Source organism: Myxine glutinosa, chromosome 5 (assembly GCF_964187855.1).
Source record: "Myxine glutinosa chromosome 5, kmMyxGlut1.1, whole genome shotgun sequence".
Lineage (NCBI taxonomy): Eukaryota > Metazoa > Chordata > Myxini > Myxiniformes > Myxinidae > Myxine > Myxine glutinosa.
In genome coordinates this window covers 113,659,821-113,681,398 of record NC_136265.1, presented here as the reverse complement: position 1 = coordinate 113,681,398, position 21,578 = coordinate 113,659,821, and the positions used below count along the sequence as shown (strand labels likewise).

The 21,578-nt window shown below is 53.9% G+C and overlaps 1 protein-coding gene across 2 annotated transcripts in view; it reads left to right on the top strand.

Moving 5' to 3' along the window:
* The window catches only part of LYRM2 (LYR motif containing 2), a 112,223-nt gene that overhangs the window by 28,851 nt on the left and 61,794 nt on the right, over positions 1-21,578 (top strand). Inside the window, exon 1 of one of the 2 annotated variants that reach the window (XM_078778562.1) lies at positions 20,429-20,515. The exons of the other annotated variant lie outside the window; for it this stretch is intronic. Within the exon in view, the coding sequence (XP_078634688.1) occupies positions 20,474-20,515 (42 nt within the window). The 5' untranslated portion in view covers positions 20,429-20,473. Of the gene's footprint in view, positions 1-20,428; positions 20,516-21,578 lie in introns of those variants that run through there. 2 annotated transcript variants of the gene reach the window in all.

Sequence of the window (21,578 nt, the reverse complement as noted above, 5' to 3'; positions counted from 1 at the left end):
ATTCCACGCACCATCTCGGCGCGGCACCTTGCGGTTGCCGGCCCGATGGCTCAATCTCGCCCGGTCGGAACCCCTCCCCCGCCACCAGAGGGCACCGTTCCGATCCCTTCGACCTGGCCCCCCTCCCCCGGAATCGCGCCGATCGCCGCTCTGACGCGGCACCGACCATTCAGTGCGGAACCCGGCCCGATTCGTGCGCGACGCTCCGAAGAGCGTCGCGCTTACGGTCCCGGCCGGTCCTCGCTGCAAACAACCCGCACCGCGCACGGAGTGCTCGCCTCGGCTATCCGTCGCCCTAACTGCTAACCCGGTTAACGTCGATGCTTCACTTGCATGCTCACACCACGCGACCCTTTTCACACTCGCCAAACCCGGCGTCTCGGTGCCTCCAGTGCATCCCACACACTCCGTCCATTCCACCACCGCACTCCCTGTTCCACACCACACCTCTCGCGCACACTCGCCGTTCGCACACCTCCTTAACACACCTCACGCACCGTCTTGCGCACTCTCCCTCGGTATGTACTCCGTACCACTCACCATGGGCGTGCACTCTCGCATCCACCCACTCACGCGCTCCGATGTGCCCTGCCGCACACGTGCCACAACCAACTCAGGTGTGCGTTCTTGCACACTCTCAACCATTCCAAGCGTGCATTCTCGCACCCGCTCCACCACCAACTCACTCTCCGGGTCACTCTCACCCTCGCACGTACACTCCGTATCGCTCTCACTCTCTGTGTCACACTCCGTACATTTTATAACACGCTCACTCTTTGACGCACACTTTTTCCTCACACGCGTGCCATTCGCTTTAACACAACACACAAAGGACCTTCTACGAACGCCCGGGTGCTTTCGCGATCCCAAGCGCGCGACAATTCTCTTCGCGCCGAACACTTTGCCGAAAAACCTCTTAGCGCCATACACAGCATGACTCACCTTTGGGATCCTTTTCTCCACGCGCACCTGCAAATCTTTATAAGGATTAGCAAGTACGGCATCAGGATGTGAATTTAGACTTTGTGCACAATCCATTTCTCCCTCCAACTGGTGCTTTTTTAATTCTGCCGTCTCTACAAGGCCGATTTTAACTATTTCTTTTTCTTTAACGACCGTTGGCTTTAATAAAATTCCCTCTACCTCAGCGGTCGCCGGCTGCCCCATACCCCGGGTCGCGATCTCTACCCCGGTCCAGTTACCTGTGCTTTTCTCCACTTCACCCAACCAGTGCTCCTCGACCCGCTTTACCTCGTCGTGCACTCTTGGGACCTGCTCGCCCAACCTGCGGTCTCTGTCCCTCTCCGCTTCCTTTACTTCATATATGACTCTGTCCCTCGCCAGTCCCTCAGTTATTTCTTTAATTTGGTTTCTGGTACCCCTCGCTTCGTCCCTCATTTCTCTGATTTCCGCCCTTGATTTGTCCATATTTTCATCTATTTCTTTACTTTGCACCACGAAGCATGCCCTGATTTGCGCCATGAAGGCTTGCATGTTGCCCACCGTTGGTACAAAGGGCGCGGCTCTCACCGACATGTGCGAGGCGCCGCCATCTCGTGTGCCTGATACCTCCGCGACCACATCCTCATTTCTCTCCTCCTCCATTTCTCCCACCTCCTCCATGGGGTCCTGGGTCGCTTCTACCCCTTCTAACTCTCCCCCCACCGGCATCCGATCGCCTTGACCATCCATGGCACGATTTTAAATTTAGGATTGAAGTGTGGTACTGCGCACACAACTTGCTTGCCAAAGAGGTAGGCCACAACGCGTTTGATAAAACCAAGAGTCTTTATTATGAAAGCTCGAACTGCAGCACTGGGCGGGCTCGAACCTAGAGCCCGCATATATGTGCCGAGGCCAAACCTCGTTCCCGGGCATGGCCGATCGGTCGATAGGCAGGGCATGCATTCCAGTTCCCCGCCTGGACGTTCGCGCCACCTGCTGGTGCGCTGAATTAGTGTCCCTTGCTTGTGTCCGCCACACGCGCCCCCCCAGAATTCCCGCGCAACTGAAGGGTGAGTTTGCGGGGAAGCCGGATGACCCGGCCGAAACGCCCCCTGGCGATGGGTGCCAGTCTGGGGGGTGGCGGGACGGTGGGGCTGGAGGGTGCCGGGGGTCCGACCACCAGGGGGTGGCCTCGACGCGGAGGCAGAGATGCTGGCGGGGGTGCCGGGGGTCCGACCGCCAGGGGGCGGCCTCGACGCGGAGGCAGAGCCGCTGGCGGGGGGTGGCCCGGATTGAGGTGGGCCGGCTTGAGGCGGTCCACGGAAATGCGATCCGGGGCACCGCCGATGTCAATCATGAAAAATTTGTCCCCGGTCTCCAACACGTGGAAGGGCCCATCGTACGGGGGCCGTAGCGGTGCCCGGTGGGCGTCGTGCCGGATGAACACGTACTTCGCCGTGCGAAGCTCCGGGGTGACGTGGGAAGGCGGGCAACCGTGGTGTGCCGTTGGCACCGGGGCGAAGCTCTGGGCGGTCTCCTGAAGGGCGGAGCGCTGTTGTGCCGCGGACCAAGGAGCCGTGGAGTCAGGGATAAATTCACCCGGGACCCGCAGTGGTTGCCCGAAGACCAGCGCCGCCGAGGACGCGCACAGGTTGTCCTTGGGTGCCGTCCTGAGGCCCAGCAGGACCCAGGGGAGTCCATCGACCCAGCCGCCATCGCAGAGGCTGGCCCAGAGCGCGGCCTTCATGCAGCGATGAAAGCGCTCGCACAGGCCATTGGCCTGGGGTGGTAGGCCGTGGTGCGGTGTAGTTTCACCCCGAGCCCTTGCGCCACCATGGCCCAGAGCTCCGAGGTGAACTGGGGGCCGCGGTCGGACGAGATGTCCGAGGGGGAACCGAACCGGGCAACCCAAGTGGCGATAAAGGCTTGCGCCACCTCAGCCGCAGACGTCGCCGCCAATGGGACGGCCTCCGGCCACCGTGTGGTGCGGTCGACCATGGTGAGGAGGTGAATGAACCCTCGCGAGGGGGGCAGTGGTCCCACCAAGTCGACATGCACGTGGTTGAACCGCCGCTCTGGCACCGTAAACTGGGCCAACGGTGCCTGGGTGTGGCGGTGGACCTTTGCGCGCTGGCACGCGAGGCACGTCCTGGCCCAGTCACGGACGTCCTTCCAGAGGCCATGCCAGACGAACTTTGCCCCGACGAGTTTCTTGGATGCCCTCGCGCCAGGGTGGGACAGGCCGTGGATGGCGTCGAACACCGGGCGCTGCCAGCCAGCGGGCACGATGGGGCGAGGCCGGCCGAGGGAGACGTCGCATAGGAGGGCCGTGCCCGCGGCGTCGAACGGCACCTCGGTGACTCGGAGGCCCGTGACGGTGGTCCGCAAGGCCTGGATGCCGGGGTAGGCGGTCTGGGCCTCCGCCATCCGGGCATAGTCGATCCCGAGGTGGACCGCGTGCAAAATGGACCAGGAAAGGCAATCCGCCACTGGGTTGTCCTTACCCGCCACGTGACGGATGTCCGTCGTGTACTCGGACACGGCAGAGAGGTGGCGCTGCTGCCGTGCCGACCATGGCCCGGCAACCTTGGCCATCGCGAACACAAGGGGCTTGTGGTCAACGAAGGCCGTGAACGGCCGGCCCTCCAGCAGATGGTGGAAGTGTCGGACCGCCAGGTGGTCCGAGCAACTCGCGGTCGAAGGTGCGTTCGTGCGGGCAAAGCTGCCGGTTGAAAAACGCCAGCGGTTGCCAAGCACCACGCACCCATTGCTCGTGCACCGCGCCCACCGTGTAATCCGACGCGTCGGTAGTGAGGGCGATCGGTGCATCGGGCGCCGGGTGCGCCAGCATGGTGGCGTCGGCCAGAGCCAGCTTTGCGCCCGCGAACGCCGCGGCCATCCGCTCCGACCCTGCGATCTCACCTTTACCCGGCTTTCCCCGGAGGGCCTCGTGCAAGGGGCGGAGGAGCTGGGCGACGTGGGGCACGAAGCGGTGGTAAAAGTTTACCATGCCCAGGGAACTCCTGGAGCCCCTTGATCGTGCGGGGCCGCGGGAAATCCCTGACCGCCTCCACCTTGGCCGGTAAAGGGACGGCCCCGTGCTCGGTGATGCGGTGCCCCAAGAAGTCGATGGTGGTGACACCGAAACGGCACTTGGCAGGGTTGATGATTAGGCCATGGTGGCCCAGGCGTTCGAACAGCGTGCGGAGGTGGAGCAGGTGGTCCTCCCGGGATGCGCTCGCGACTAGGATGTCGTCCAGGTAGACGAACAGGAAAGGTAAGTCGCACAAGATGCTATCCATAAGCTGCTGGAACGCCTGAGCCGCATTCTTCAACCCGAAGGGCATCCTTAGAAATTCGAAGAGGCCGAAAGGGGTGATGACGGCCATCTTCGGGACGTCGTCTGGTTGGACGGGGACCTGATGGTAGCCCCGGATGAGGTCCACCTTCGAAAACACGGTCGTGTTGGCCAACCGGGCAGAAAAGTCCTGAATGTGTGGGACCGGGTAGCGGTCGGGGGTGGTGGCATCGTTGAGCCGGTGGTAGTCCCTGCACGGCCGCGATCCCCCGCCGGGCTTCGGCACGATGTGCAGCGGGGAAGCCCACACGCTGTTGGAGCGCCGCACGATCCACAGCTGCTCCAGCGTGGCGAACTCCGCTTTCGCCACCGCGAGCTTTGTGGGCTCGAGTCGGCGTGCCCGGGCATAGACCGGCGGCCCAACCGTGGGGATGTGGTGCTCCACCCCGTGTTTAACGGCCACCGCTGAGAAGGTGGGCCGCGTGAGGGCCGGGAAACTGGTGAGGAGGCGGGTAAAGTCGTCCGCTGCCGGAAGCGTGCAAACTAAACTCGCCGTGCAAACTAAACTCGCTTGCGGGACGGCACCGCTTCGGCCTGCACGAACCACACATCGGCCTGTGCTTCCCAAAACTCTGGGAGTTTTACCGCGACGGTGTTGCTGGCCATGGCGCGTTCGGTGGTCAGCAACGGCTGAACCAATCGGGGTCACCAGTGAAGTGTGGTGCTGCGCACACAACTTGCTTGCCAAAGAGGTAGGCCACAACGCGTTTGATAAAACCAAGAGTCTTTATTATGAAAGCTCGAACTGCAGCACTGGGCGTTCTCGAACTTAGAGCCCGCATATATGTGCCGAGGCCACACCTCGTCCTCGGGCGTGGCCGATAGGCGGGGCATGCATTCCAGTTCCCCGCCTGCACGTTCGCGCTACCTGCTGGTGCGCTGAATTAGTGTCCCTTGCTTGTGTCCGCCACAGGATATTATATAAAATTGTGGGCCACTCGTAATTTGAGCGCGCTAAGCGCGCTTCAGGTCCGAATCTCGCTCCCGACACCAAATGTTGCGGATCTCTACATCGGCCTTCTTCCCCTTAAGAAGGGGGGATTAATCCCCTCGTCTATGACTGACCTGACGTGAGTCCTGAAGTTGTACAAGCTCCCTCCGGAGAGGCAGGTGCGCAACCTCGTTCGCGACCGCGGACAGATGTTAATTGCCAAGCGGTTTAGCAACCGCGGCACGAACCATTAACAAGAACTAGACCCGATTCCTATTCGTTGGCCAAATCGTGCCACAAGTGTCCAATGGGGAAATCACTCAAGCGACCGGACGAGCATGAAGAAGAAGAACAAAGGTAGGAAATACAAATATAACTTATTACTAATATGTACACAATCAAAGAAACCAAGGAGAAGGAAGGATAATAAAATAATTTACAGAAAGGATGGAAGGACCAGAAGACACAGAGCAATTATTAACTTACCTAAACAGTCTTACTTAACCCCAGGACAAGACAAAAGACAGACTACGGTCAGACTCACACGAATGGATGGATGAGGACAGGCACGGATGACTGGAAGGGGAGGAAGGTTCGGCTGGACACGGGAGGACGGCCGGGCCGGGAGTGAGGAGCCGCCGCCCTTCCTCAATCGAGTTCGCCCGGCGGCATCACTTCGCAAAAGCTCAAAGCTGCCGTGGTCACCACTGCGGTTGTCTCAAAGCTTTGATGGTCCCCAAAGCTGCGATGGTTTCAGAGCTGCGGTGATTTAAAGCTCATGGGTGCTTCTATCTCCCTCCTCAACTTGGCTCAGGTGGGGTGCGTCGCGTGCTCTCCAAGGACTCATCTCTCTGGGGGCGTCACGGGACGGGTTATATAGACCACACCCTCGAACCTTCGCGAACCTCCCCGATCGTTTCTCCCCGCCCTCTCAAGCCAAACCCCTGGTGTTTGGTTGGTCGGCAAGGGCTCTCCTGGCTCCACCCTTTGATGACGAGGTGGAGAACGCCTTTCTTCGCCGAACCGACCGCGTGTTCAATGGAGGGCGAATGCAGTTGGCAATTGAGGCTTCGCACTCGACAGGGGATTCTACCTTATTTCAATTTGATGCAATGCAGAGTCAACTAATGGGAACAGAGCCTTCAACTACATAGAATAAGGAGATAACTATTTAGAAGGGTATATGATTTGCTACGTGTATGTATATGGAGTAAATAAGAGGACGACCTTTGACCTTTACACTGCGGAGGGTGATATTTACAACAATTCTCATGACACTAACAACAATACAAAAAAACACAGGATTCTCAAATCCGCAACAATATGTATATATACACTATACGTATACATATAGAGTAAACATGTATATATATATATATATATCTATATATATATATCTATATATATATATATATATATATATATATATATATTTATCTTTATATATATCTATATATATATATATATATATATATATATATATATATATATATATATATATATATATATATATGTCGGAATTGAGACTTAGGACTTGGGACTCAGAAGAAAGGAGCAACGGATATATTTATTGGAACTCGAGTACTCAAGCTTGAGGACAGCAAAGTTGCATTGAAACTCACAAGGAATGACCAACAGTACAACAAGATGCTCTGAATTAAATCAATTAAACCTTGCTTTATATAAGGAATATCAGGGGTGGGGTTAGCTCACAAGATACAGAGATAGAATGGGCTCATTGGTCCCAGAATGGGCTCATCGGTCCCCCCACCATAGTCCCATCCTGTTGTTCAGTTAGTTAGAGGAAGCTCATCAAGGCCACTCATAGGTTAACTCAGATAAGGAGATGGTCAGCCATCTGTGGCAACCTGTTTACAACTTTCTGTATAGAACTTTGGTTGAGAAAGAACAAAGGGAGGGTGAATACTCATGAATACTCATAAAAGTGTCAACATTCAGGATATTGGAAAAGTCATGAAGAGATAAGAACTGTAGCCAAGGCCAGCTGAGGAGAACTGAAAGATTGTGCCCACACAGGCTAAGAGCACACAGGAAAGAACTCCTTATTAGGATATTACACATCCTCAAAGCACAAGAAAGAACTTAAGTATTATAAAGAGTTCAGTAATAAGGAAAACAGAACATATAATTGGTTATACTTGGTAATTGGTAAAGCAGCATAATAACAAAGGGGGAGGGGCATAATAGCTCCCTACATACCGCCCTTTTGGATCTAAGATACAAAGTTATCTATGAGCCAATCAAAGGCCTTTATTTCAAAACAAAGCAGAAATGAATCAAATCAGAAAAGCCATTCAACATATCACGCGAAGGCAGCCGGTGAGCATGTCCCGCACGCAAAGCACCACACAGTACCCAGTAGGATGATTCGCGTCTGTATGTGAGTATGCACTGTAAGGCCGTAGAAGCAGGGTGAACAAATGGCATAAAGGAAAAACCTCCAAGTGAGGCAAAACAGACAGTGTAAAAGATTCACTAAACATACCACACGGATGCCTCCCAGTGAGCATGTCTCGTACCCCGTACCGCACAGCGCACTCAGCAGGAAGATCCGTGGGCGTCTGGGTGCAAGTGGGTGTTAGTGGATGTATGATGTAAGTCGGGTGTAGATGGGTGTATGAGGTGAGACCGTAGAGACATGAAGATCGAATAGCGTGTCAGATCCCCAACGAAGACCTCTGGTTCCACCGGGGTCCACACCCAGGAAGATCTCCTGACCCACCCTTGGTCCACAGAGGTGCGGCCGGACTCCTCCCCGACTGGAGCTCGCCCAGGCTTCCCCAGGAGAAATCCTTGGAAATCGTCAGCGCTCAATCGATATTCATGTTCATGAGGTCCCTTACATGCTGGTGATCTGGGGAAGACACAACATCGTCAGTATCAGGTGGCTCAAACCTATGGCCATAAAACAATGCAAAACGGTCCAAAGGAGGGAGAGCAACTTCCTTTGGGTCAAAGTCGAGATCGTCCGAGGCGATGCTGCTTGCAGCGCTGTTATTCACGGGCGTATCTCCAAAACAATCAGATTCGGAACTCGGAGTATCTTCATGATCGAGTTCCTCTCCATCTGGGCTTGGGATAGCAGCAGGGTCCAAATCCCGGACTGGGTCAGTGGCGTTTGACTCACTGTGGGCTTGTGAGACATGAAGATGAGCTCGTGATACATAAAGAGGCAAAGCCTGCATTGAGACATAAACATCAGCCGGGGGCCCTTGCATGTGGCCCCCATCATCACCGGTAACATCATCAGTAACATTATTCTCAGGTGGCGTAGGCTTGCGGCGTAGGCGGCCAGCAACAGTCATAGCCTTACACATCGAGAAAAAATGAGAAGTCTTCCTTAGGTACTTTTTGACGTCTGCATGCGACGCGTTGGGGCCCAGAGGAATCGGCCTTCTGGCAGCCTGAAATGCTTCAAGGTCTGCAAATGTGTAATCGACATTATTATCAGTAATATCAACAATGGAAGAACAATCTTCGGAAGCGGAGATCTCATTGTCGCAGCCCAGTGACTCGTTCGGGTCGTCGTTCCAGGATCCGCGATCTGCAGTCACGTCGACGGCCGGAGTGTCATCTGGACCCACGGTCAGCTTGTCGGTCATCACCATGGCCTTTTCTGGTGTCGTCTTCAGTGTCCATCCTGTGGTAAACTTTCTCACACACGCAAGGACTAAAGCCTCGATTAGTACACAACAAACCACGATTCCAAGGACTATTGCCAAGGCGGTCAATATCTACTTTACTATCGTACCTGTCCATCCTTTGGTTGGCGGCTTTTCCTGCCGTCTCGTCCGCCCTTGCATTGCCCCGAACAACGTCAGTGTCCGCCCTTTGATGGCCGCGACATTTATCACCGCAATAGCGCGGGGAAGCAAAATGCTTTGGAGTAGCCCTCCCAATTCTACCACGCGCACCACAGCCCATATCCACCACAATTTACCTGTACCCTCTACCTATTTTAAACTACTATCCACGGGTATTCGTGAAGGGGGTCCATCTTTCCCAACCACTCCCTTCGCACCAGCCACTCCACGTTGTCCATAAACCTCTGAGACACACACACAACCTGTCCATTTCACAGTGAGGTGGGGTGCAGATCAATTCTGAAATAACAAAGAGGGTTTTGTCTGAAATTCGTCTCATGAAAACCCATCCAAGAGTCCAGTGTGACAGACAGACAGACACATAGACACACAGAAAACCCCAGGTACACATTCAAACCAGCTTGTCCCCAGATCCACAAATGTTCACTTTCTCCCATTATAATCCCCTTATTTCATTTCCTGTGCAAATTAAACCGACAGTTCAACCAAGGTCGCAGCACGAGTCGGGCCTGGTGTGGGAGTGAACCAGATAAGACTTTGGCTGAAATGTACGCTGGCCCGACCAAGCCCGTTTAAAGGAAACGCATGTTAAATGCAGTGAATTTTCTTCTACAAATGGCAAAATGAAATTGGACGTAGCTTTTTAAAGCACTTTTGACAATTTCCACTTTGGACTTTTGGTCCAACCACCACTTTTGGTTTTGGTCAAACTTTTGACTTTGTCCAATTTCCAGCTAACGTTAACCTTTAATTTAAACCAAATTGCAACTGAAGTTATTTTCCTGAACCCAGGCAGTTACATACAGTTACATACATCCCTGCTCATGCCACACAAGACAACAGGTGATCCACTTTCAACAGATACCACATCACACAGAAACCTTTGGCAATGCAACAACCGAACTTCCAAAAACAACAACAAAACATCCAATCCACCTCAATGGCTCACCTAGCAGCTCATTGTGTCCCTGTCTATCTCTTCTTGCATCTACACTGTTCACAGCAAGTCCAATTCGTCCTTTAAGTCACATGTACCCAGAGTATATGAAACAACCACTCAAACTTAATCCAGCTACACATACCGTTTTCCCAAAAACTCACAGAGCAGTCCAAATCCAGACCAGTCATGCATTTACATGTAAATATTAGGTATAGTATCTAAAATTAAACAAATGGTCGACTTCCGGCTCACAGATGAAAAGCTTGTATCTTTAAGATTGATCTAAGCTTCCAACATTTCAAATCGTCACTTGAAACATCAGCTTATATCAAAAATACTTGCTCATTCCTGGAATCGCACGTTCAACCCTTTGTGTCATGACACAATATCTATTTAAATAACTATTTTCCATTTATACATTCATAGAAATGTTAGCGTCGGTCACAATCCACATGGATTGTAGCTGTCAGCGAGCGAGCCATCCATTCCATACAAGTTATTTCACACAACCATTCTCCATACACCTGGGTTTGCACACCTGTGCCCACACACTGACTCCAGGCTTCTTCATTCAATACAATGCACTCACCCCCACTCACAATACTCTGCTCAATAGACAATACTCTTCTACACACACACACAGCGTCATTTGATCTAACTACTCCCTTCTGAAACATGCGCTTTGCAGTCACCCCTTATATTATTGCGCTCCCCCATCACTACAATACTCGGAGCACACTGACGTCATCTCCCATTTTCCCCGTCCCATATGCACTAGACTATAGGAATTAAAATTAAAATTGAACATAAATCCACAACAACTTAAATCAACGTAAAACCCAGCGGTTTTATCAACAGCCCAGCCACTTTCCTTGTTCGCTCTCCTTCTGTGGAACTGTAACCTTTGCCACTTTGTTGTCTTTTCTCTGCCAGTAATACAAACCGAAGCACACCTGTCTGCACATGTACTTTAACCATAATTATATGAGACCCAACACCAGGACTGCTCCCTGGAGCTGCCATAACTCGCCTTCACACCCCATCCATCACATATCTCACTCAACCTTGCCAAAATCCAATCTATTTACCTTTGTTGCACACAACATCTGTCCCCCATTGCCCATCAAAGTGCCCACTCCACAACCCACAATTTTCTCAGGGTACACACCTGTCTTTACTGTCGAAATCCATGTTTCAGAAATATAACTCCATGGCCTGCTAGACAGCCAGACAGACACAACAATGAAACTATAACCTCCATTCTCCTTCCATGGTGAGTTTGTACCCCAATTTGTCTTGTCGATTTGTTCCATATTATTCCCATATTTTCCTATTCCCCTTCCAATGGAACGTAAATCATGGAAGTAAGTTACCAAAAGAACTCCCCTCCAGGCCAAAGGTGTGTATTTCACACCTCTACGGCATTTCACACCATGACATAATTTTAATCTTTCTCATTACACAGCTCATTGGCTCCCATGTCCTGTCAAGCCATGTGCAGCTTCACAATAACAAACCACCATTAACCTACCTCCCCCTGTTATTTATTTATTTTTCGTAAATAAACAAATAAACAAGAAAATAACCTAGTCTGTTTATTGAAAATAAAAAGTTCCCATATGTCTTTCCCTGTAACACTCACCACGGGTGTGCACTCCCGCAAATACCCCCACTCGCGTGCTCCGATGTGCCCCCTCGCACACTTGCCACAACATAAAACTCCCATTTACTGGATTAAACCTTGGCCCTCCGTGAAATCACACCACAGACTTACGATCAGACAAACAGGCAGACACGTCTTTCCTCCATGACATCATACATTGGGACCTTGTCAGTCGGATCACAGGCCACAGGAGAAATACAAAAACCTCCAACCTACTCTCCAACACCGTCAGGTTGGAGAAAATATCCGAGTAAGTGTTTCTACGCCCCCTTAACTATTTCTAAGCTTTCTATGCAACCTTTTAAAACTCACAATAGTTTAATTTCAGCAAGATTTTCTTTACTATTTTCCCACGTCATTCATGCCTAATACACCTCACACATCCATACATACAGCACAAGTAGCCAATACCAATCGACATTGCATACAAGAAACCCTTTCATACGTCAATGACACACACACACAATGGACACAAATACATACTTCAATGACAGACATCCATATATACATTTATTGATTCATTCATATACCAATGAGTCTCTCGGACGTCGCGCGAACACCGGATCGACTCCAACCATGCACCTCCAACAGCCACTCCCCTGCCAACCTAGGCAACGCATTTTAAATCATGCGTTTCCCTATACATTCTCCATACCACGTGACTGACAAGCCAGCTCGCATTTCAAACCACTGCGCACATTCAGCAGTGTGAACAGTCGCAAAAATTCACAGCACAACGACCTGAGTGGGTCGTGTACAACGCCTTATGTCTCAATCATTCAAAAGAAAGGGGATTCTTAGACCGGGGTGGAAAGGGTGAGTTGGGGTGAAAAGGGTGGGGCAGGGAGGGTGGTGTTGCCTGGAACCCCGGGACAGAGCTCAGGGCTGGGAGGGTAGGGGTTTGGTATCTGCCTGACCCTCCCACGGGGACTTGACTTTCAACGAGCGGCATCAGTCACTCGTTAGCCTGCCTCTCTATTTCCTTAACCGCTTCATCCTGCATTTTATTCACCTGTTTCCTCAGGCCCTTGAGTTTTAATACCTCACCGGCCAGGCTGGCCTGTTTCGATCTTGCCTGTCACTTCATCGCTTCTTCCTTCCACCAACCAAAGACTTTCCAATAGTCAGGTGGGAAGTGTTTCGTGTCCTGTTCTAACTTTTCTAATGCCCCATACAACACGTCCAATTTTTCCAGCGCAAAAGACCCTCCTTTGGGCCACGGTTCACCTAGATCCTTAGTCAGCGCAACCCATGACTTCCCTGGTCTCGCAGCATCATAGCCATACCTCCGAAACATGAAAAATGCTGGGGTATTTCTAAGAGGTTCACCTGCCTTTACAGTCTTATTACCCATCCAGTTCCCCATCCTAGGAAAATTTAGTTTACCGACGTAGCCTTGTACTCGTGAGGTTCGTCCGCCTCGCGTTCTACCTAACTCTGAAAGGCTCGTAGCCTTGTGTACCCGTGAGGTTCGCCCGCCTCGCGAAGTACGGCCTTCTACCTAACTCTGAGAGACCCGTAGCCTTGTACCCGTGAGGTTCGCCCGCCTCGCGAAGTACGGCCTTCTAACCTACCCTTACTGTACTCTCCTGGCGTCCTACGCCCTTATAATACTTCTAATCTTACTTATAATTCCGACGTCTCCCGGGTAGGCCTCGGATCGGGACACCGCCCTTATCCTTACCCTCACAACCCAGAGATCTATTACCCCTTAACCTCGGGCGCCCAACGTGGGCACCCCCCTTACGTAACGTTACCCTGACGAGTCCATAAACAGTCAGTTGCTCCGGGACCCAAGCGGTCCGTATTTAAATTTAGGTTCGTGGATCAGGTTCGAGCAGGGAACGGAACAAACGGCATCCGAGCAAGAGAGTGGGTTACAATTTGGACTGACCCCCATGCTATAAAGGAAAAAACAAAAGAAAACCCACAGCTCACCTGACCCGGATCAATTGCTAGCTGGTCTCACCACTCACTTACCTGGGACCGCGTCCCGGACTGCACAGACTGATCGACACCGCTGCCACCAGTTGTCGGAATTGAGACTTAGGACTTGGGACTCAGAAGAAAGGAGCAACGGATATATTTATTGGAACTCGAGTACTCAAGCTTGAGGACAGCAAAGTTGCATTGAAACTCACAAGGAATGACCAACAGTACAACAAGATGCTCTGAATTAAATCAATTAAACCTTGCTTTATATAAGGAATATCAGGGGTGGGGTTAGCTCACAAGATACAGAGATAGAATGGGCTCATTGGTCCCAGAATGGGCTCATCGGTCCCCCCACCATAGTCCCATCCTGTTGTTCAGTTAGTTAGAGGAAGCTCATCAAGGCCACTCATAGGTTAACTCAGATAAGGAGATGGTCAGCCATCTGTGGCAACCTGTTTACAACTTTCTGTATAGAACTTTGGTTGAGAAAGAACAAAGGGAGGGTGAATACTCATGAATACTCATAAAAGTGTCAACATTCAGGATATTGGAAAAGTCATGAAGAGATAAGAACTGTAGCCAAGGCCAGCTGAGGAGAACTGAAAGATTGTGCCCACACAGGCTAAGAGCACACAGGAAAGAACTCCTTATTAGGATATTACACATCCTCAAAGCACAAGAAAGAACTTAAGTATTATAAAGAGTTCAGTAATAAGGAAAACAGAACATATAATTGGTTATACTTGGTAATTGGTAAAGCAGCATAATAACAAAGGGGGAGGGGCATAATAGCTCCCTACATATATATATATATATATATATATTGTTCCAGACGCGGTTGTGGATGTTGGTTTACCGAGCGGTTTGGTATGACGGCGTCTGCACAGTTTACCCGATTATACTCGAACGTTGGCCGAGTCGCGCTACGCTAAATCAATTGAGGAAAGGACACAACGGCTGGGTTAAAATGACACGACACCAGGGGTACAGTTCTCAAGACCTCCGGAGGAGGTTATAATATTTCGGAACGTTAGATTACAAGGACGAGAGAGACAGCATAGGAAGCTAGGCACTTAAATACGGTCTTATAGTAACCCCGACAGATGACAGATAAACGGGACAAGACTGACTCACACCAGGATTGATGGCAAGGAAGGGCAGGTAGTCGAGGCTCAAGGTGCACCTTGGCTCAGGGGCAGAATCGACCCGGTCCGGTCCAGAGATGCGGGAGGTCTCTCAGCGCTCGGAGGTGGCGACTGGTTCTCTCCACTTCAAACTCGGGGCGCATCTCCCGTCACGTCCGGTAAGTCGCTGCGTATATCCGGCGGGGAGTGACACGCCCTCGGCTCGTTAGCTCCGCCCCAGATGGAATCGGCCCGTTGCTTCTTATTGGGTGCGGGGGGTTACCGGGCTACGCCCTTGACGAGGGGCCGACAGTCAGCCCCTTCGTGGTAACCCCGTCGGCGCACATGGGCAATGGCGGCTAACCGAGCCGGAGTGAGGACGCACACTCCCCGCGCGCTGTTGCTGTTGTAGTTGTTGTTGTTGTTGTTGTTGTTTCATGGGGAAGATGGGAGGAGGTATGGGGAGGTCCTAAACTCACTACTGGTGCCATACAATCACATTCTGGTGCAACGAAGAGTCAGAATTAATGGAAACGAGTCCTTAACTGACATAGACTAAGAATAACTAGCAAGAGGTCCTATAGTTGTCTACGTGAGATGCGGTGAACCTGGGCACGACATTTAATGGGGGAAAAAGGGGAAGGTCGCTTCTACAGAGTGTTGTTTACAGACAATGGGACTAGGGAATGGGGGATTGGGGATAGTTGGGGAGTATTGGGGAAATAGGGGAATATTTACAAGCGGATATGGAGGCCAAATCCCATATCCGCAACAATATATATATATATATATATATATCTATATATATAAAGTAGAGTTGGCCTCTGTGTCTGTATCCTGATCTATCTACGATCTCTAAGATCTCGAGAACCCGTGGACGGATTTGCGAGCGGAAAGTACTGTTCGACTCGGGATGGTCCCAGGAATGTCACGGAGACATAAACATTTAAAAAATTTCGGGTTTTAAAATTAGCGTATTATTAGCACTAGCAGAAGAGAGAGGGATTCGAAGGGAGGGAGCGCAGCGCTTCTAGCGCTTCTGACTACAGCACACCTTAAAATTAAAAAAACTTCGGGTTTTAAAATTAGTGTGTTACGCGTAATTAGCGCTAGCAGAAGAGGGAGGGAATCTAAGGGAGGGAGCGCAGTGCTCCCTCCAGCGCTTCTGTTAGCGTAATTAGCGTATTTCGGAACGTTAATTTTTCAACTTCATTATTCGGAATCAGTACGTCCCAGAGAACCTTCGTAACGTTAATTTTTCAACTTCATCCGATTGACATGGGACCAACGGCATGTGACAAAGAGTGAAACATACAGGCTACATTTATTTGACGACAATGAGTTCCGACTTCCGACCTCGGTGGGATGACAGGCTGAGTCAACCCCCCTGGTGTGAAGGGGGAGGAGGAGGGGAGGGGGAAGAGAAGGGGAGGGGAACGAGGGGGAAGGGGATGGGAGGGGGGAGGGGGAGGGGGAAGGAGGGGAGGGAGGGGGAGGGGGAGAGGGGAGGGGAGGGGGGAGGGGAAAGGGGGGGGTGGGGGAGGGGAGGGGCCCTTCTTCCCCTGGGCACCCCCGCACCCTTCCCTCCCCCCTTCCCCTCCCCCCTCCCCCCCTTTCCCCTCCCCCCCCATTCCCCTCCCCTCCTCTTCCCCCTCCCCTCCTCCTCCCCCGCTTCCCCCTCCCCCCTCCCCCCCGTTCCCCTCCCCTCCTCTTCCCCCTCCCCTCCTCCTCCCACTCCCGTGCAAAGCCGGGTACCTCTGCTAGTATATATATATATATATATATATATATATATATATATATATATATATATATATATATATATATATATATATATATATATATATAATGAACTCTATCTTTCATTTTAAATCCTATCTGTCCAAATAGCATGACGAAGCAAAGTGGCTCTCACTGCGGTTCGGAGGGCAGCGCTTTCAATGGTCGTTCGTTACCGCCAGCGTGCCAATGGCCCTGCTTGGCGCGGACTTCCTATGTGCGCATGGGCTGTTGATCGACGTTAAGCGCAGACGTCTCGTCCAGGCCGAAACCTTCAGCTCGCTCGCTTGTTCACTGAGCGGCTCGTTGAGCAGCTCGCTGAGCGGCTCACTGAGCGGCTTGCCAAGCGGCTTGCTGAAAGGTTCCCTCCCGGCGAGGTTAGTCTGCACGCTTCCGGCAGCGGACGAGTTTACCCGCCTCCTCGCCAGTTTCCCGGCCCTCACGTGGCCCACCTTCTCAGCGGTGGCCGTCAAAGACGGGGTGGAGCACCATATCCCCATGGTCGGGCCACCGGTCTATGCCGGGGCACGCCGACTTAACCCCACGAAGCTCGCCGTGGCGAAAGCGGAGTTCGCAACGCTGGAACGGCTGGGGATCGTACGGCGCTCCAACAGCGCTTGGGCTTCTCCTCTGCACATTGTGCCGAAGCCCGGCGGAGGATGGCGGCCGTACGGTGACTACTGCCGGCTCAATGATGCCACCACCCCCGACCGCTACCCGGTCCTGCATATCCAGGACTTTTCCGCCCGGTTGGCGAACACGACCGTGACTTTTCCGCCCGGTTGGCGAACACGACCGTGTTCTCCAAGGTGGACCTCATCCGGGGCTACCACCAGGTCCCCGTCCGACCGGACGATGTCCCAAAGACGGCCGTCATCACCCCTTTCGGCCTCTTTGAGTTCCTGCGAATGCCTTTTGGAATGAAGAATGCGGCCCAGGCGTTCCAACGGCTTATGGACAGCGTCTTGCGTGACTTACCTTTCATCTATGTCTACCTGGACGACATCCTAGTCGCGAGCGCGTCCCGGGAGGAGCACCTGCTCCACCTCCGCACGCTTTTCGAACGCCTGGGCCAGCATGGCCAAATCATCAACCCCGCAAAGTGCCGTTTCGGCGTCGCCACCATCGACCTCTTGGGGCACCGCATCACCAGGCACGGGGCCGTCCCTTTACCGGCCAAGGTAGAGGCGGTCAGGGATTTCCCGCGACCCCGCACGATCAAGGGGCTCCAGGAGTTCCTAGGCATGGTAAATTTTTACCACCGCTTCGTTCCCCACATCGCCCAGCTCCTCCGACCCCTGCACGAGGCCCTCCGGGGCAAGCCGGGCAGAGGTGACATCGCCTGGTCGGAGCCGATGGCCGCGGCGTTTGCGGGCGCAAAGCTGGCCCTGGCAAATGCCACCATGCTGGCGCACCCGGCGCCCGATGCACCGATCACCCTCACCACCGACACTGTGCAGAGGAGAAGCCCAAGCGCTGTTGGAGCGCCGTACGATCCCCAGCCGTTCCAGCGTTGCGAACTCCGCTTTCGCCACGGCGAGCTTCGTGGGGTTAAGTCGGCGTGCCCCGGCATAGACCGGTGGCCCGACCATGGGGATATGGTGCTCCACCCCGTCTTTGACGGCCACCACCACGTAGGTCACCACCTACGTGGTGGGCGCGGTGCACGAGCAGTGGGTGCGTGGTGCTTGGCAGCCGCTGGCGTTTTTTAGCCGGCAGCTTCGCCCGCACGAACGCCGCTACAGCACCTTCGACCGCGAGCTGCTAGGGCTCCACCTGGCGGTCCGACACTTCCGCCATCTGCTGGAAGGCCGCCCGTTCACGGCTTTTGTCGACCACAAGCCCCTTGTGTTCGCGATGGCCAAGGTCGCCGAGCCATGGTCGGCGCGGCAGCAGCGTCACCTCTCTGCCGTGTCCGAGTATACGACGGACATCCGTCACGTGGCGGGTAAAGACAACCCGGTGGCGGATTGCCTTTCCCGGTCCGTCGCGCACCCACCTCGGGATCGACTATGCTCGGATGGCGGAGGACCAGACCGCCGACCCCGGCGTCCAGGCCTTGCGGAACGCCGTCACGGGCCTCCGCGTCACCGAGGTGCCGTTCGACGCCGCGGGCGCGGCCCTACTGTGCGACGTCTCCCTCGGCCGGCCTCGCCCCATCGTGCCCGCTGGCTGGCAGCGCCCAGTGTTCGACGCCATCCATGGCCTGTCCCACCCGGGCACGAAGGCCTCCCAGAAGCTCGTAGCGGCGAAGTTCGTCTGACATGGCCTCAGGAAGGACGTCCGCGACTGGGCCAGGACGTGCCTCGCGTGCCAGCGCGCAAAGGTCCACCGCCACACCCAGGCCCCGTTGGCCCCGTTTGCGGTGCCCGAGCGTCGGTTCGACCACATGCACGTTGACTTGGTGGGACCTCTGCCCCCATCGCGGGGGTTCACCCACCTCCTCACCATGGTGGACCGCACCACACGGTGGCCGGAGGCCGTCCCATTGGCGGCGACGTCTGCGGCTGATGTGGCGCAAGCCTTCATCGCCACTTGGGTTGCCCGGTTCGGTGCCCACTCGGACATCTCGTCCGACCGCGGCCCCCAGTTCACCTCGGAGCTCTGGGGCGCGGTGGCGCAAGGGCTCGGCGTAAAACTACACTGCACCACGGCCTACCAGCCCCAGGCCAATGGCCTGTGCGAGCGCTTTCATCGCTCGATGAAGGCCGCGCTCCGGGCCAGCCTCCGCGACGGCAGCTGGGCCAACAGGCTCCCTTGGGTCCTGCTGGGCCTCAGGACGGCGCCCAAGGACGACCTGCGTGTGTCCTCGGCGGAGCTGGTCTTCGGGCAACCACTGCGGATACCGGGCGAATTTATCCCCGACTCCACGGCTCCTTGGTCCGCAGCGCAACAGCGCTCCACCCTGCAGGAGACCGCCCGGAGGTTCGCCCTGGTGCCGACGGCACACCACGGTTGCCCGTCTTCCCACGTCGCCCCGGAGCTTCGCACGGCGGAGTACGTCTTTGTCCGGCATGATGCCCACCGGGCACCGCTACGGCCCCCATACGACGGGCCCTTCCGCGTGCTGGAGACCGGGGACAAATATTTCACCGTCGACATTGGCGGTGCCCCGGATCGTATCTCCGTGGACCGCCTCAAGCCGGCCCACCTCGATCTGGACCACCCCCCGCAAGCAGCTCTTCCTCCGCGTCGAGGCCGCCCCCCGGCGGTCGGACCCCCGGCACCCCCCAGCCCCGCCGTCCCGCTACCCCCCAGCCCTGCACGCATCGCCAGGGGGCGTTTCGGCCGGGTCATCCGGCTTCCCCGCAAACTCACCCTTCAGGTGCGCGGGAATTCTGGGGGGGTGCGTGTGGCGGGCACAAGGGACAATAATTCCGCGCACCAGTGGGTGGCGTGAGCGTCCAGGCGGGGAACGAGAATGCATGCCCTGCCTTTCGACCTATCGGCCACGCCCGGGGGCAAGGCGTGGCCTCAGGACATATATGTGGGCTCTCAGCTCGAGCCTCGAGCCCGCTCAGTGCTGAAGTGACGACCTCTTAATAAAGACCTGTTGTAACAACGCGTTGTGGCCTACCTCTCTGGCAATCGAGTCGTGTGTGCACAGCACCACATATATATACACTATATGTATACATAATATAGAGTAAACATATATATATATTGAACTCTATCGTTCTTTCATTTTAAATCCTATCTGTCCAAATAGCATGACGAAGCGAAGTGGATGTTGGGATGGTGTATTAAGTTAAAAGCAGTGCGTGTGCGCTGGTCTCTTATATTGATGAGTTAGTGCAAAGTTTAAATCGAAGTATTATAGAGTTTTGTTGTTCCTACTTACGAAGTAAAGTATAAAATGTGCACATAAAGAACATATCGGCTTTCGTTTCATACTTTCATTTGTCGCCGAACGCCGAAGGCACGTTGGGTCCGGACATGACATTGACACGGTCATGGCTTCTAAAGTATCTGGTTCGGCTTTGTCTCTCAAACAGGTCCGTGCTCAATGCAGCTCATGATCTGGTTTTATCTATTTATTGATTTTTCAATTCACACCACCTGGAACCTCTGTCGATTTAATTGTTGAATTACGAGATGTTGAAAGAATTTTTGATCTTGCTTCTTTGATTCGAAAATGGTGTCTGGACGGGTCAGGAGGGTCTGGAGTGCAAGTCAGGACGGTCTGGAGTGCAAGTCAGAAGGGTCTGGACTGGAGTGCAAGTCAGAAGGGTCTGGAGTGCAAGTCAGGACGGTCTGGAGTGCAAGTCAGAAGGGTCTGGAGTGCAAGTCAGGACGGTCTGGAGTGCAAGTCAGGACGGTCTGGAGTACAAGTCAGGAAGGTCTGGAGTGCAAGTCAGGACGGTCTGGAGTGCAAGTCAGGACGGTCTGGAGTGCAAGTCAGGACGGTCTGGAGTGCAAGTCAGGACGGTCTGGAGTGCAAGTCAGGACGGTCTGGAGTGCAAGTCAGGACGGTCTGGAGTGCAAGTCAGGACGGTCTGGAGTGCAAGTCAGAAGGGTCTGGAGTGCAAGTCAGAAGGGTCTGGAGTGCAAGTCAGGATGGTCTGGAGTGCAAGTCAGGACGGTCTGGAGTGCCGTCAGGGCGGTCTGGAGTGCCGTCAGGACGGTCTGGAGTGCAAGTCAGAAGGGTCTGGAGTGCAAGTCAGAAGGGTCTGGAGTGCAAGTCAGAAGGTCTGGAGTGCAAGTCAGGACGGTCTGGAGTGCCGTCAGGACGGTCTGGAGTGCAAGTCAGAAGGTCTGGAGTGCAAGTCAGAAGGGTCTGGAGTGCAAGTCAGGACGGTCTGGAGTGCAAGTCAGAAGGGTCTGGAGTGCAAGTCAGGACGGTCTGGAGTGCAAGTCAGGACGGTCTGGAGTGCAAGTCAGGACGGTCTGGAGTGCAAGTCAGGACGGTCTGGAGTGCAAGTCAGGACGGTCTGGAGTGCAAGTCAGGACGGTCTGGAGTGCAAGTCAGGACGGTCTGGAGTGCAAGTCAGAAGGGTCTGGAGTGCAAGTCAGAAGGGTCTGGAGTGCAAGTCAGAATGGTCTGGAGTGCAAGTCAGG